General features: G+C 44.1%; 2 protein-coding genes across 2 annotated transcripts; both read right to left on the bottom strand.

The window, feature by feature from the left end:
• Positions 1 to 7,972: 7,972 nt before the first annotated feature.
• LOC136535484 (protein ANTAGONIST OF LIKE HETEROCHROMATIN PROTEIN 1-like) lies at positions 7,973 to 9,294 on the bottom strand. Its single transcript, XM_066527742.1, has 2 exons — positions 9,059 to 9,294; positions 7,973 to 8,981 (listed from the first exon to the last, which is right to left on the bottom strand). Exons 1-2 carry the CDS (start codon positions 9,292 to 9,294, stop codon positions 7,973 to 7,975), a joined length of 1,245 nt encoding a protein of 414 aa, XP_066383839.1.
• A 2,311-nt stretch (positions 9,295 to 11,605) lies between these two features.
• On the bottom strand, positions 11,606 to 12,118 carry LOC136535483 (secreted RxLR effector protein 161-like). The gene has a single exon (XM_066527741.1). The coding sequence runs from the start codon at positions 12,116 to 12,118 to the stop codon at positions 11,606 to 11,608; it is 513 nt and encodes a 170-aa protein (XP_066383838.1).
• Positions 12,119 to 13,584: the final 1,466 nt, after the last annotated feature.

Below are 13,584 nucleotides of genomic sequence, written 5' to 3'. Positions count from 1 at the left end.
CATCTTAGGCTTGTTCTGGATGCCCTTCGGAAGAATCAATTTTATGCGAAATTGAAGAAGTGTGCTTTTTGGCTCTCTGAAGTTGCTTTCCTGGGTCATGTTATTAATCAGCATGGCATTTCAGTTGATCCTAAGAATGTTGCTAGTGTTGTCAGTTGGCAGAGACCGACTACGGTGACTGAGATTCATAGTTTTCTAGGTCTTGCTGGCTATTATCGGCGTTTTGTGCAGGATTTCTCTTGCATTGCTAAGCCGCTGACTAGACTTACAGAGAAGGGTGTTCCCTTTGTTTGGAACAATGATTGCGTCACTAGTTTTCAGACCTTGAAGGATAAGTTAGTGAATGCTCCTATCTTGGCCTTACCAGAGAGTGGAAAGCGCTTCACAGTATATACGGATGCGTCCCGTGTTGGTCTTGGGTGTGTTTTGATGCAAGATGGCAAGGTGATTGCTTATGGCTCTAGGCAGTTGAAGAAGCATGAGAGAAATTATCCTACCCATGATCTAGAGTTAGCTGCTGTTGTGTTTGCCTTGAAGTCTTGGAGGCATTATCTCTATGGTGAGTCTTGTGACATCTATACTGACCATAAGAGTCTTAAATATATTTTCACTCAGAAGGAGTTAAATCTGAGGCAGCGTACGTGGCTTGAGTTGATAAAAGATTATGATCTTACAATTCAGTATCATCCGGGGAAGGCGAATGTGGTGGCAGATGCTCTTAGCAGAACCGGCATTCCAAAGGTCGCAATGCCTTTGATTGTAGATTTGAGTCGTATGGGCGTCTCCTTGTGCTATGCTGGTACTGCAAGAGAGGAGACTCAGTTGCTCATTCAGTCAAACCTTCTTGAGAAGGTCCGTGAAGCTCAAAAGCATGATCGCTTGATTCAGGAGGTTCGCAAGAGGATTGGGGATGGCAAACCTCGTGAGTTTAGTATTGATGAGAATGACGTGGTTCGTTTTAGAGGACGCCTTTGTGTGCCACAAAAATCAGATGTGAAGATGGATATCTTAAGGGAGGCACATCGGACTCCTTATACAGTTCACCTTGGTGAGACCAAAATGTATCGAAACTTGAAACAAAACTTCTGGTGGAAAAGGATGAAGGTGGATATTGCTAAATATGTGGCATCATGTGGAGTGTGTCAGCAGGTTAAGGCAGAGCACAAGAAGCCAGCAGGCTTGCTAAAGCCTTTGGAGATCCCAGAGTGGAAATGGGAACATATTACTATGGACTTTGTAGTTGGTTTACCTCGATCACCTCGAGGTAATGATGCTATATGGGTTGTTGTGGATAGACTCACCAAGTGTGCCCATTTCATTTCAATGAAAACAAAAAACTCTGCACCGGATTTAGTTCCCTTATATATTAGGGAAGTGGTGAAATTGCATGGTGTGCCCAAGTCAATCATTTCAGATCGGGACCCAAAATTTGTGTCTAATTTTTGGCAAAGGCTACAAAATGCCTTAGGCACATCTCACACACTTAGCACCGCTTTCCACCCACAAACGGATGGTCAATCGGAACGTACCATTCAAACATTGGAGGACATGCTTCGTGCTTGTGTTCTTTCTTGGAAAGGCACTTGGGAGGATCATTTAGCTTTGGTAGAGTTTGCTTACAATAATAGCTACCAAGCCAGTATCAAGATGGCTCCATATGAGGCTTTGTATGGAAGAAGATGTATCTCTCCCATATGTTGGGAAACTTTGGGTGAAAGGTCTTTGGTTGGTCCACATTGGGTTCAAGAGACTTCTAAAAAGGTGCAACAAATACGACAAAATTTGTTGGCTGCTCAGAGTCGGCAAAAGAGCTATGCAGATATTAGAAGGCGGGACCTAGAGTTTGTTGTGGGAGATCTGGTTCTTCTCAGGGTATCACCAACCAAAGGTATTATGCGGTTTGGCACTACAGGGAAGCTTAGCCCAAGGTACATCGGTCCATTCAAGATCATAGCCCGTGTTGGCAGTTTAGCCTATCATTTGCAGTTACCAGATTCATTGAGGGGAGTGCACAATGTATTTCATGTTTCCATGTTGAGGAAGTATCTAAGGGATCCTGAGCACAAGATTGATCTAGAGACAATTAGTGTGAAGAAGGACTTGACAATCAAATGCCGCCCGATGTGCATATTGGACTCCTCAGAGCAAGTCTTGAGGACGAGAACTATCAAATATGTTAAGGTTCTATGGACTAACCAGTCAGAGCGAGAAGCAACTTGGGAACTGGAAGAGCAGATGCGTAAGGAGTATCCCGAACTATTTGTCACCGGTGAGTTTTATGAGGTTAAGTCTGTTTTGCCATTGTGTTGGTTTCTATCACAGAAGTGGCAGAATTCGAGGACGAATTCTCTTATGGGGGGTAGAGTGTAATGCCCTGAAGTAATAAAAAGAGAGAGAGAGCTAGATGGGCCTAGACCCATCTGCTGGTGCCGCCTCCCCCTTTTTCTCCTCCCTCTCCTGGCCGCCACCCCTTTCTCCATTCCTCTCCTGGCCGCACCTTCTTCTTCCTTCTTGCAAAAGTTTCCCATGGATCTCTTGCTCTAGAGCCTAAATCAAGAAGAAAAGTTAGGGAGCAGGGGAGGAGCAGGGAGAGGTGTGGATTGGAGTTCTCCCACCGTTCTCCTTGTGGGATCTTCAAGGGAACCCTAGGTGAGACTTGAGTTTCTGTAAAGTGCAAGTTTTAGAGGTGTTCTGGATGCCTAAAAGTCGAGGAGGAGAAGGGATTAGAGAAGGGTTTAAGGGATGTTTTCGTTTTGGTCACGCAGTGGGTGGACAGGCAATTAGGGTTTCAGTGTTTTCCTTCTCTCCCTGTACAGCTGTAGATCGGTCTGTTTTTGAGGTATTTACTGGCCGAATTAGGGGATTTCATATGAATGGAAGTTGTAGGGCATTTGAAGACCTTTCCAACGAGTATTTAAGCTTAATTTTTCGTTGAGCATAGCAAAAGTTATGGCTTTCTGAATGTTGCCGATGGTTACTGCAGTTCTATCAGGTCGGGGTCAGTTTCGAACTCCAGTTTTCAGCATCGTTTTAGAAGTTTTCGAGGCCATTTTGGTCCAGGGCGCTATGGAGTATTTTGTAGTACTTTGTATGAACTTTTCATTGAGTATTTAAACTCTGTTTTAGGATCAATGGCTTGGGAGGTATGGTTTTCTGAAGACAGAGTTGCTGCTCTGGAAACTCAGAGTAGTCTGTTGCTTTGTAGGCTGCATTAAAAATAGTAGATGTTGAAATTTTAATTTTTGCTGAATACCAAGGCTGTAGCTTATTCAGTGTAGATGCTTGTTAGCTATTTATTTGTTATCACAACTGCTACGGTTTCAGAGTTACAAAAAAAAGAACGAGCAGCACTGCTGCTGTTTATCGGGGTCAAGTGGGGGTTGTTTTTCATCGATTGCTTGTTCGGACGTAGGGCCGTTTTTGTTGATTGTTTACAAGTGTTATTCAGGGTATTTGTACTGAGTTCTTTGTTTTAAAACAGGTGGTAGTGCCTCGGATCGCCCCTAGTCCTTTTTGACCTTCTTCGGTAAAAAAGGCAAGTGAATGTAGCAGTGGTTCGCTACTGTTTTGACTTGTTATCTTTATCACCTACACCACAGTGTTCGGAACCATGTCATAACAACTGTGAACTGAACCTTTCTGATGTTCCTCTCTCAATCGTAATTGGATGCCTTATTTCTTTATATATGGTGTGGTTGTGATGCACTGATGCTAGCACGGTTCATGTGGTCAAATCACATGGCTTTGGAGAAGGTGAAGTTATATTGCTATTATTGTAGCATGTCATATGCATTGCATCATTCGAATGCATTGGAAGTTATATCGTTGACCTATGGTCACGATCGTACCGGTACAGCATCATGGGATGCAGCTCCATACCTTGTTGGGTATGCAGGCAGGAGTCATTTGCATTGCACTCATATGCATTTATGAAACATATTTGAAGTGACATGACCTTGCTAATATAATATTGAAGGTGTATCACCTCTCTGTGGTTTTATTTGGAGGTGTTCTTTACATTGGTTTTATATGTTGCTTATTCAGAGATGGAATCCTTTACTAAATCGCTGCTTAACACAACTTGTGATTTAAATAGCTATAAAAAAATAAATTTTACTTGCTGAGATGTTTTCATCTCACCCTTGCATTATTCTTCCCAGGTACTTGATAGTTGCTCGGATGGGAAGGGAGCTAGCTGCACGTTTCACACCTTCATTTGGAGACTATTCCATAAACTTAATAACATAGTTGTGATAATTAGTTTTTGTGGATGTTTATTTTATGCTAGTGTGGTCTATATGTGTCTTATCTTTGTTCTCACCTCCGTGTTGCTTATATTTACAAAGGAGGTGCTGCCGTTTTTTTATTTAGTATGTCCAGCTAGTGTTTGTGTTGTTTAGTAGCACCTTGGGGTGTTACACTGGTACTCCCACTGCATAATCTGGGAGTAAAATGGGATTTGGAGCCGGTTGTGGGAGCCATATCTGTAGCACTGGTGGCACCAAATTGAGGTTGCAAGTCTATGAGACGAACAAAGATAGTACCATGTTTATCGGCCATCTAGATAGCTCCAGGCATTTTAGTTGAAATCCATTTTCTTCACCTTAGGATGCATCTCAGGTAAGTCTAGCATACGGCAACGACTAGCAAGGTTAATCTCACCATATGCATATACAATTGTACATGCATGTGTGAGGATATATATGATAATATACTATGCTCTTTCTCAATCAGTAGGTCCAGGTTGTTGGCGCAATTATATTTGTGATTGAACTTTGGATCTGGTGTATATGACCGTACACACAAATAAATAAAATTGCTTCTGTGGGCCCGGTTGCAAACATGAGTTTGGTAGAACCTCAAAATGCGCCATTTGGACTGTCTCCAACAAACTCACCCAAACCTAAATATGCCTAGTTCAGGTTGGTTCCCGTGAAAAAAGCAAGGTCCAACGGAGTAGGCAAACCGAAGACCCAGTATGCGTCTGTGTCGAGTGGGAACCCAAATAACCGTCCGTCTCTCTCCTCGACCCATATCTGTGTCACGCCCGCACAACCGTTTCGTGGGAGGGGAAAGAAGAGGAAAGCGCACCCGGCCAGTCGCCGCCGGCGAGATCTACCCCGAGCTGGGCTTCGCAGGTACGGATCCCTCCGCCCCACCGCCGAGTCCTCCCGCCGGTGGTAGTAGTAGCTCCCTGTTCTTTATCTCCTTCTCCAGGTTGAATATGAACTCGCTCGCCCTCCCGTTTAGAATCCTAGATCTCGAATCTCATACGTTTCTCTCTCATACTGGAGGTTCTTGCGGCTCCCTACTGCCCCTGCCTTTCTTTGCGGTTGCTGCGGCCGGAGTCGTGCGCGTGCGCCGCCGTCGTCGTCCGAGGAACTCTGGCGTTTGCGATGGCGACATAATTCTGCTTGTGGCTTTCGTCTCAAGTAGGTTTCTCTATGAGAGTTCGCCCTCATATTTTGTTCCTGCGGCAATGGATGTTTTTTTAGTTCGGTTATCTATTTGGAAAACAGAGCACTGTGATTCGCATATTGCTTTGGAGGATTCGTAGTTCTTGGCGTGCGCTATGGTACTGTCCGATGTGGATTCAATAGAAAATACTGTAACCTCTGATTCTTCCCAGTGCTCTAGATTTCTAGGATCCTTGTCACTCTGTGGGTTCATGAGGCTTGTGAAATTTTCACTTTACGCTTCGGTGTACTTTGCATCTATTTTCTCTTCCTTCCTACTACCACTATGCGCTGATGTGCTGCATTTGCCCGAACTACAGGTCCATTGTTGCTCGCAGATCTTAGGCTTTTTTTTTCTGGTGGTGGTGATGGGTTGCTAAAAGTGGAACAGCGTTCTTAAATCGCATCCGACATCCTGGTACTTGGGCTTCTTCCACTGAACTGTTTTTTCCACTTAAAAATAGTATATGCTTACCTTGCCTTTGATTACATATTCTTGCTGAATAACTACGATTCATCTACACTTTCAAGCTTGTGACATTGGTGAAGGGCTTGCAAAGAAGGAAGTGTCTGTGTTACTCTATGAGCCATCTTAAACTAAACAATATTAAATACAGTAGAAGACTTGTCTTGTTGACTACTTCCCCGTGGCATATATGTTGCTGGTGGTTTTAAATAGGGACCAAATTGCTTATGGATGGAAGAACCAAATGCATCGTCTATGCTGATATATTCTTTTGCTTCTTGTTGTGCATCACCATTATTGAATCTCTTTGAACTAGGACGATGGATAACATTTTTAGTGGCACAAGTGGTCGCGTTGGCGAATCTGGAGAAATCTTTAGGGCAGATCAGTGGGCTTTTGGTTATTCTGCTGCTTTGCAATCTTTGGATGTTCCTCCAAACCCCCAAGTTTATTGCAGCCATGCATGATGGTTTGTTCTATTTACATATCAATACATCAATGATTAACAGTTCTTTTCATCACTAGTTCAACATGCATGGCTCATCCCAGATGTCCTGCCCACCTATGAATGGGCAACTTAGTCAGGAGTTCTCCATTGACAACACCCATGGCTCTCAGGACCCTCCATCATTGAAATCATAGAGGGCCGCAAAGAAGAAAAACGTGTCCAGGAGAGGAACTCAATTCACCAAAGAGGTGGACTTGGTGGTGTGTTCGGCTTTTCTGAATATTAACAAAGACCCTATTACTGGTAATAGTTTGCAACGTCTTTTAAGAAATCTTTGACCGTTTGATGCCCAAATAACATGGTGGCATAACATGCAGGTGTGAATCAGACTTCAAGTGGTTATTACAAGAGGATGCATGATTATTTCAATGAGCATAAGCCTGAAGGGTCCAACCGTAGCCAGATTGCGATTCAGCATAGGTGGGCATTGATTCAGAAAGCGATGAACAAGTTTTGTGGGCACAAAGAAGCTATTGATAGGCTGAATGAGAGCGGAAAAAATGAGCAGGATCAGGTATACTTCCACTCATGTTGTCCTCCATCTCTCTAATTATGGAGCGCAGAGGATTCATCAGCCCCTCGAACAATGAAGACTAAGGAGCATGTGTTAAACTTCAGTTGAACTAGAGTTGAATAAATGTATTGTGTGCAACTTTTCTATTATCTGTTGAACTGATGTATTATTTTGGTAAGCACTGGCTGTGAATGAAAATCTTCCTGTTTGCAATATCTGAATGTTGGATGCATGAGTTCCATTCCCTCCTGTGAATGAAAATCTTCCTATGAATGAAAATCTTCCTGTGAATGAAAATCTTCCTGACTGTTTGCAATACACTGTGTTCCATTCCCTCGTGAAAAAAGGCCATCAGGATGGTTCAGCTCGGTTGCCTAGTATAAAATCTGGCCTGTAATACTGGCAGTTGAGTTTTGCTTTGTACGTGGTTGAATTTCTTCAGGAATCTTTAAGTCCTGTTTGCAATATCTGATCTGGTCTCTCAAAAAGCACCTGCAACATATTGCCGGCCACATGGATCTTCTCTACTAATGGTGTACACTACAGATTTTGAACTTAAACAAGTGCATTGTCATGTTGGAATTCTGAAAATATAGTTTTTTTTCTTTTGTACAATAACTGGTGCATTTCTTTTGTACAATTTTTGAACTTAAACAAGTGCATTGTCGGTTAGTAGTATTCTTTGACTACTCTGAATTCCACACTTGCTTCTTTCATCTCACAGTTTTGCATTCTATACTCTCTGCACTAGGTCCAGTGGACATGCACGCCACTGAAATAATTACAAAACTCCAAGAGAATTCCACTACAGATATCATATATTTCTTATCAACAAGCAACAAAATATCTACATGTGTCGGCTGCCAACAAAATACAAAGGACTTATCAGTAGGCTGCCTGCAACTAAACCTACAGCTACATACAGAGACGGCAACAAAAAAACTAAACCTATAGATAAATACTTTAGTTCCTGTTATTAGGACCAAAAGGACCAGAGCATTGGCCGTAAAGCATCCACATGTGTTCCATCAGGTCATTTTGAAGCTGAGCTGCTGTCTCTCTGTCCTGAATGTTTCTTTGAGCATCAACAAGTTTCTCAATTCCGGGATTTCTCTATCCTGGTTAATTGGTGGGTCAGCCACTCTAGGCCATTCTGATGGGTGGATATTAGGTAGCTGAACCCCGCGCTCATCTTCAACTACCATGTTGTGAAGTATGACACAAGCACGCATAATGGAATTAAGTACTTTTTGATTCCATAAACGAGCTGGCCTATGCAAGATTTTCCACTTAGCCTGTAGGACACCAAAAGCTCTCTCCACGTCCTTTCGACATGACTCCTGTTGCTCTGAAAATACCTTTTGCTTGTTGCTAACTGGCAAAGGAATGCTTTTCACTAGTGTAGCCCAATCGGGATAGATGCCATCTGCTAGGTAGTATCCAAGGGAATATATGTTGTCGTTGACATGGAACTCAACAGAGGGTGCCCTCCCATTAGCCAAATCATCAAAAACATTGGAACGATGCAAAACATTAATGTCATTATGAGACCCCGGTAACCCAAAGTAAGCATGCCAAATCCGAAGATCCTCGGTCTCCACCGCCTCAAGTATTAGAGTTGGCTTGCCTTTGTGCCCTCTGTACATGCCTTGCCAACCAGTCGGGCAGTTAGACCATTCCCAGTGCATGCAATCAATGTTGCCTATCATTCCTGGGAAACCTCTAGCCAAATTGATGCTTAATATGTTCTCTATCTCCTCACTTCTGGGAGGACAAAGAAATTCTTTGCCGAACACCTCTATCACAGTCATAACAAATTCTTTCAGGGTCTCCAGGACAGTACTCTCTCCCATTTTCAAATGATCATCCAACTCATCAACAGGGCCTCCATATGCTAGCATCTTTACAGCCACCGTGCACTTGTGAAGAGCAGAGAATCCTAACTGCCCAGCAGCATTTCTCCTCTGTTTGAAGAAAGTATTCTTGGTAGTGACCTCATCCACTATTCGAAGGAACAATTCCCGTCTCATACGGAACCTACAGCACAAAATCAGAATTGTTTATCAAATTAATTCAATGTGTCATGCAAATGGAAACTAGGCCAAAGATTGTACCTCTTTCTAAAATGTTCCTCATTGTAAAGTGGGCGTTCAACAAAGTAGTCCTGATTTAGTTGCTGATCTGCTGCAATTCGATCACGCTTGTAAGTCTTGTGGCCTGGCACCGAACCTCCCCAAGGGCGCTTTTGTGGCATCTGGGTGAGGACGGCCACGGCAGCCATGATCTCATCGTCCCTGGGGTATGCTGCGGCTGTCCCGAACATTGAAATTTTGACATAATTCCAAGCCATGGCAACGCAACTGCAGTCCAGGTCTAAAGCCAAGCTGATTTAGGGACAAATTGGCCACAAATTAAGGGCTTGTTCGTTTTACTCTCCATCCAAATGGATTGGAGGAGATTGAGAGGGATTTGATACCCTAGAATAGTTATAGAAGTGCAACGTCAATCCGAGATAGCTGTAGCACACAAACACAACATTGGTCAGTGTCTAGTGCAAAATAATCTGTGCACCCCCAAAATAGGTAAATGAAACAACCGGATAAACATGGTCAGGTAAATTCAGTAGCAACCTGATGCAGCAGCAGAGGTTGCAATGTTGTGTCCAAACTCCAAAACCAATAGCTCCTGGAGTTTTCAAGCACCAGGAAAGTGTTGTGCTGTTGTCAGAGTTGCTACTTTGTGATTGTGTAATCAAATGTGGCAATTTTACTTGATTCTCCCTGGGCTTGCAAAAATGAAGATACATGATCATCAAGACCAAACACAAACAGAGAGAGATGCATATTTGATCAAATAGCTAGAGTTGTCTGTACACTATGTGGTGTTGCAGATTTTACCTAGGCCAAACTCATGAATACAAGTAGATTGTAACATTATCATGGATAAGATTCAGGGAGGCAAACAGGGCTAAAAAAGCAGAACAAGAAGCATACATTTTGGGTTGACAAAAAATTAATTTCCACCTCCCGACTTTGCCTGAACCTTGCTGGGATGCAGTGGTGAATAAATTAGAACCTGACAATTCACAAGGATAAGCTGATCAGTTTTGTGAAGAAAAAACTGAAACATTCCCATGGGCTTCAACTGAGGTTGATGTCAAGCGATCTAAAGAGGAAGGATAACCCAATCCAATCGGGCAAACCCTTGGATAAATGGATTAGATTGCTACTCCACTCCGCCAGCGGCAACAACAGGATTAGGTGAAGGAAAGGAAGTATGATTTGGACCCGGTTGGTTGTTGCTCACAGCATGTATCAAAAATAAGATCGCGTCCAGCTGAACCCATTACTAGAACTATTCTATCCAAGCAGGTTAGGGTTGGCTTACCAGCAAAGCAGAGGAACTCAAATGTTGAATCCGGATGGATCTCGACTCCATCCCTAGCAGCAAACCCACCAGCAGTACCGCCGCCTGGCTCGCCTGCTCCGGAGCATGGCAGACCTCGATCTCGCGAGGAAGGCGAGACAGATGCCTCTGATTTCGTTCCGAGTCAGTCGAGCTCCCAGGCAGCAACGACAGACGATTTGGTCCCGAAGCAGTTGAGCTCCCAGGGACGCCGCTCCGCCTCCGCCGCGCCGCTTCCGCAGGGATTCCACCGGCTACCTCGCTGCCAGTTTGACTCCCTTCTCACACGCAGCCGGGGCAGCAAGATAATCCCGCCATGGAGCCAAGCCCGCAACGCACGATACCCTCCCTCCGTTTCCCGCGAAATTTTCATGGACCGCGCGCGAACGAACCGTCCATGTTCCGACCTTTCCTTCTGCGTTCGTTGTTGGAGAAGGAAGCTTTTAGGTCTGGGACCTTTTTATTTGAGGGCGATGCATATCATGAATAGGTCTCTTATTTTGAGTCGTATTGTTGGAGACAGTCTTACATGGAGTTGGTGGCATCGGGAACATCAAAGTTCGGTGTCGTCAAAGCTATAGGTACCCAATAGTTTCTTTAGTGTAGCTCTAGCACTACACCAAATTAATGGGGCAATGACCGTAGGTTTCTTAAACAATTAAAAAAAGTATGTCACCATCGATCTGTCCTAGCTGCTGTGGCTGTGCCGATCTCTCCCATCGGTGAAGGTTTTAGAACACGTAGATCACAGCCCCTGTATGCAGTGGCTAACCTAGAATCAGTGGAAGAGCAAGAACGAACTCGAGAATGCACTGGAACGCAGAAATGATGAACGACAACGGTCAGAGGATAGTGCTATTTTCCACAGATGTGTATGATCAGTACATCACGATACAATGGTAGTTTTTCGACTTGAACACCCCCCTGAAGTCTAAGCTACTTATACCAGCAACTCTATTACACAGAAGCAAGCTAAACAACTGCCTAAACCCAGATACAAAGAGGTGAAATGTAAACTGCCGTGCGACGTCGCGTCGTGGGCGCGCTCACCGCACACTCAGCAACCGCCTAGTTCAAACTCTAGCTTCCCGCCTTGCGCCTTTGTCCAAGCAATGACGTGGCATCCTATGTGGCAAGATTACACCAACAATCTCCCCCTTAATTTTGACACACACTGAGGTCGTGCACACGCCCAGCAAACGACTCATCACAGCCAGCTTCATCGCCGGCATTGCCTTTGTCAAAGCATCAGCTTTCTATTCTTCAGTGCTGACACGCTTCACCTGAAGCTGTCCTCTTTCAACACACTCTCTAATGAAATGATACTTGGTATCAATGTGCTTGTTGCGCCCATGAAACACTAGGTTCTTCATTAGAGTAATGGCTGAATTGTTGTCAACAAACAACGTCACTGTCTGTGGTGGCTCACCAGTGATCTCTGCCAGCAGGTTTCTCAGCCATAGTCCCTGCATTGCTGCTGCATTGGCTGCCATGAACTCAGCTTCACAAGAAGATAAGGCAACTATCTTCTCCTTGTCAGAGTTCCATGTGATCAAACTCTCATTGAGAAAGAAAGCCATCCCTCCTGTGCTTCTTCTCCCAACAATGTCTCCTGGATGGTCACTGTATGAATACCCCACTAGGACTTCCTTCTTACCCTCCTGAGTATACACCAAGCCATAATCAAGAGTGCCCTGCAAATATCTCAAGATCTGCTTCACTGCCTTCTGATGCATCACTGTAGGCTTCTCCATAAACCTACTTGCCATCCCAACTGAGAATGACAAGTCTAGCCTTGTGTGAAGCAAGTATCTCAAGCATCCAATGAATACTCTCCTATACTCAGTAGCATCTACAAGCACTCCCTGCTTGTCCTCATCAAGCTTAGTGCCAGGACACATTGGAAATTTTGTTGGGTTGCAATCTACCATCCCAAACTATGCCAATGCTTTCTTTGCATAGCTTGACTGCTTGACTGTGATGTGATCTTGCTGCTGGTCCTCCTCTATGCCAAGATAAAAGGACAACAGACCCAGATCACTCATCTGAAATTCAGATGTCATTTGCTTCTTGAATACTGCAATCTCATCTGGATTTTCACCTGCACAATCAAATCATCAACATATACATCAAGTATCACTGCACCCTTTCCAACTCCTCTCTTGTATACTGCTGCTTCACTTGCACACTTCTTGAAGGCAAGTTTTTTCAGGCTTTTGTCTAGCTTAACATTCCATGCCCTAGGAGCTTGTCTCAAGCCATACAATGCTTTGCTGAGCTTGAGCACCATTGCTTCCTTGCCTTTCTACACATAGCCTTCTGGTTGACTCACATAGACCTCCTCCTCAAGTTCACCATTCAGGAATGCAGACTTGACATCCAAATGATGAACCTACCAACCTCTGTTTTCTGCCAATGCCAACAATAATCTGACTGTATCAAGCCTCGAAACTAGAGCAAACACCTCCTCAAAATCTTTGCATGCTTCTGCACATGCCCCTTGTCAACCAGTCTTGCTTTGTGCTTAACCACCTCACCCTTACAATTTCTCTTGAGCTTATACACCCACTTGAGACCAATGGGCTTGTGACCTGGTGGTAATGAAGCAAGCTTCCAAGTTCCATTCTTGCTTATGGACTAAATTTCACTGTCCATTGCAGCCACCCACTCACTGTCTTCTACAACATCTTGGTATGTGGCCGGCTCCTCCATCAGTGCAAGTAAAGCACCCAGCTCAGAGTCAGATTCCAATTCCACATCACTAGTGTCATCATATACTTCATTCATGTTCCTAAACCTAAGTGGTTCCTCATCATAGTCACTGTTACTCACTGCATCACTTGCTTCTTGATCCCAGCCTCCCCTGTAGTTGAATGTCCTGGTGAAGCTATCTCTGCACCTGTTGTCGGTTCATGAACAGTAACTGAATCTCCTTCATTTGTTGTTTCCACATAACCTGACACATCCAAGCCAGCGTCTCCAACACTAGTTGACCCACCCTGGTCAATGACTTGTGGCATCACACTTCTCCCACCAGCTGAATCTGCTGTTGCATAAAGATGAGTAACAAAATGATAACCATTTTCAACACTGAAATCTGCAGTTTCAGCAGAAACAGTGTCTGCAGTCACTGCCAGCTCTTGGATTCCTCAAAAACTACATCCCTGCTCACCACAATCTTGTTAGTTTGAGGATTGTACATCCTATGAGCCTTGCTTCCCTGCTCAACTCCAAA

The sequence above is a fragment of the Miscanthus floridulus genome, unplaced genomic scaffold (assembly GCF_019320115.1).
Source record: "Miscanthus floridulus cultivar M001 unplaced genomic scaffold, ASM1932011v1 os_982_1_2, whole genome shotgun sequence".
Classification (NCBI taxonomy): domain Eukaryota; kingdom Viridiplantae; phylum Streptophyta; class Magnoliopsida; order Poales; family Poaceae; genus Miscanthus; species Miscanthus floridulus.
This window is presented reverse-complemented; position numbering and strand designations above follow the sequence as displayed.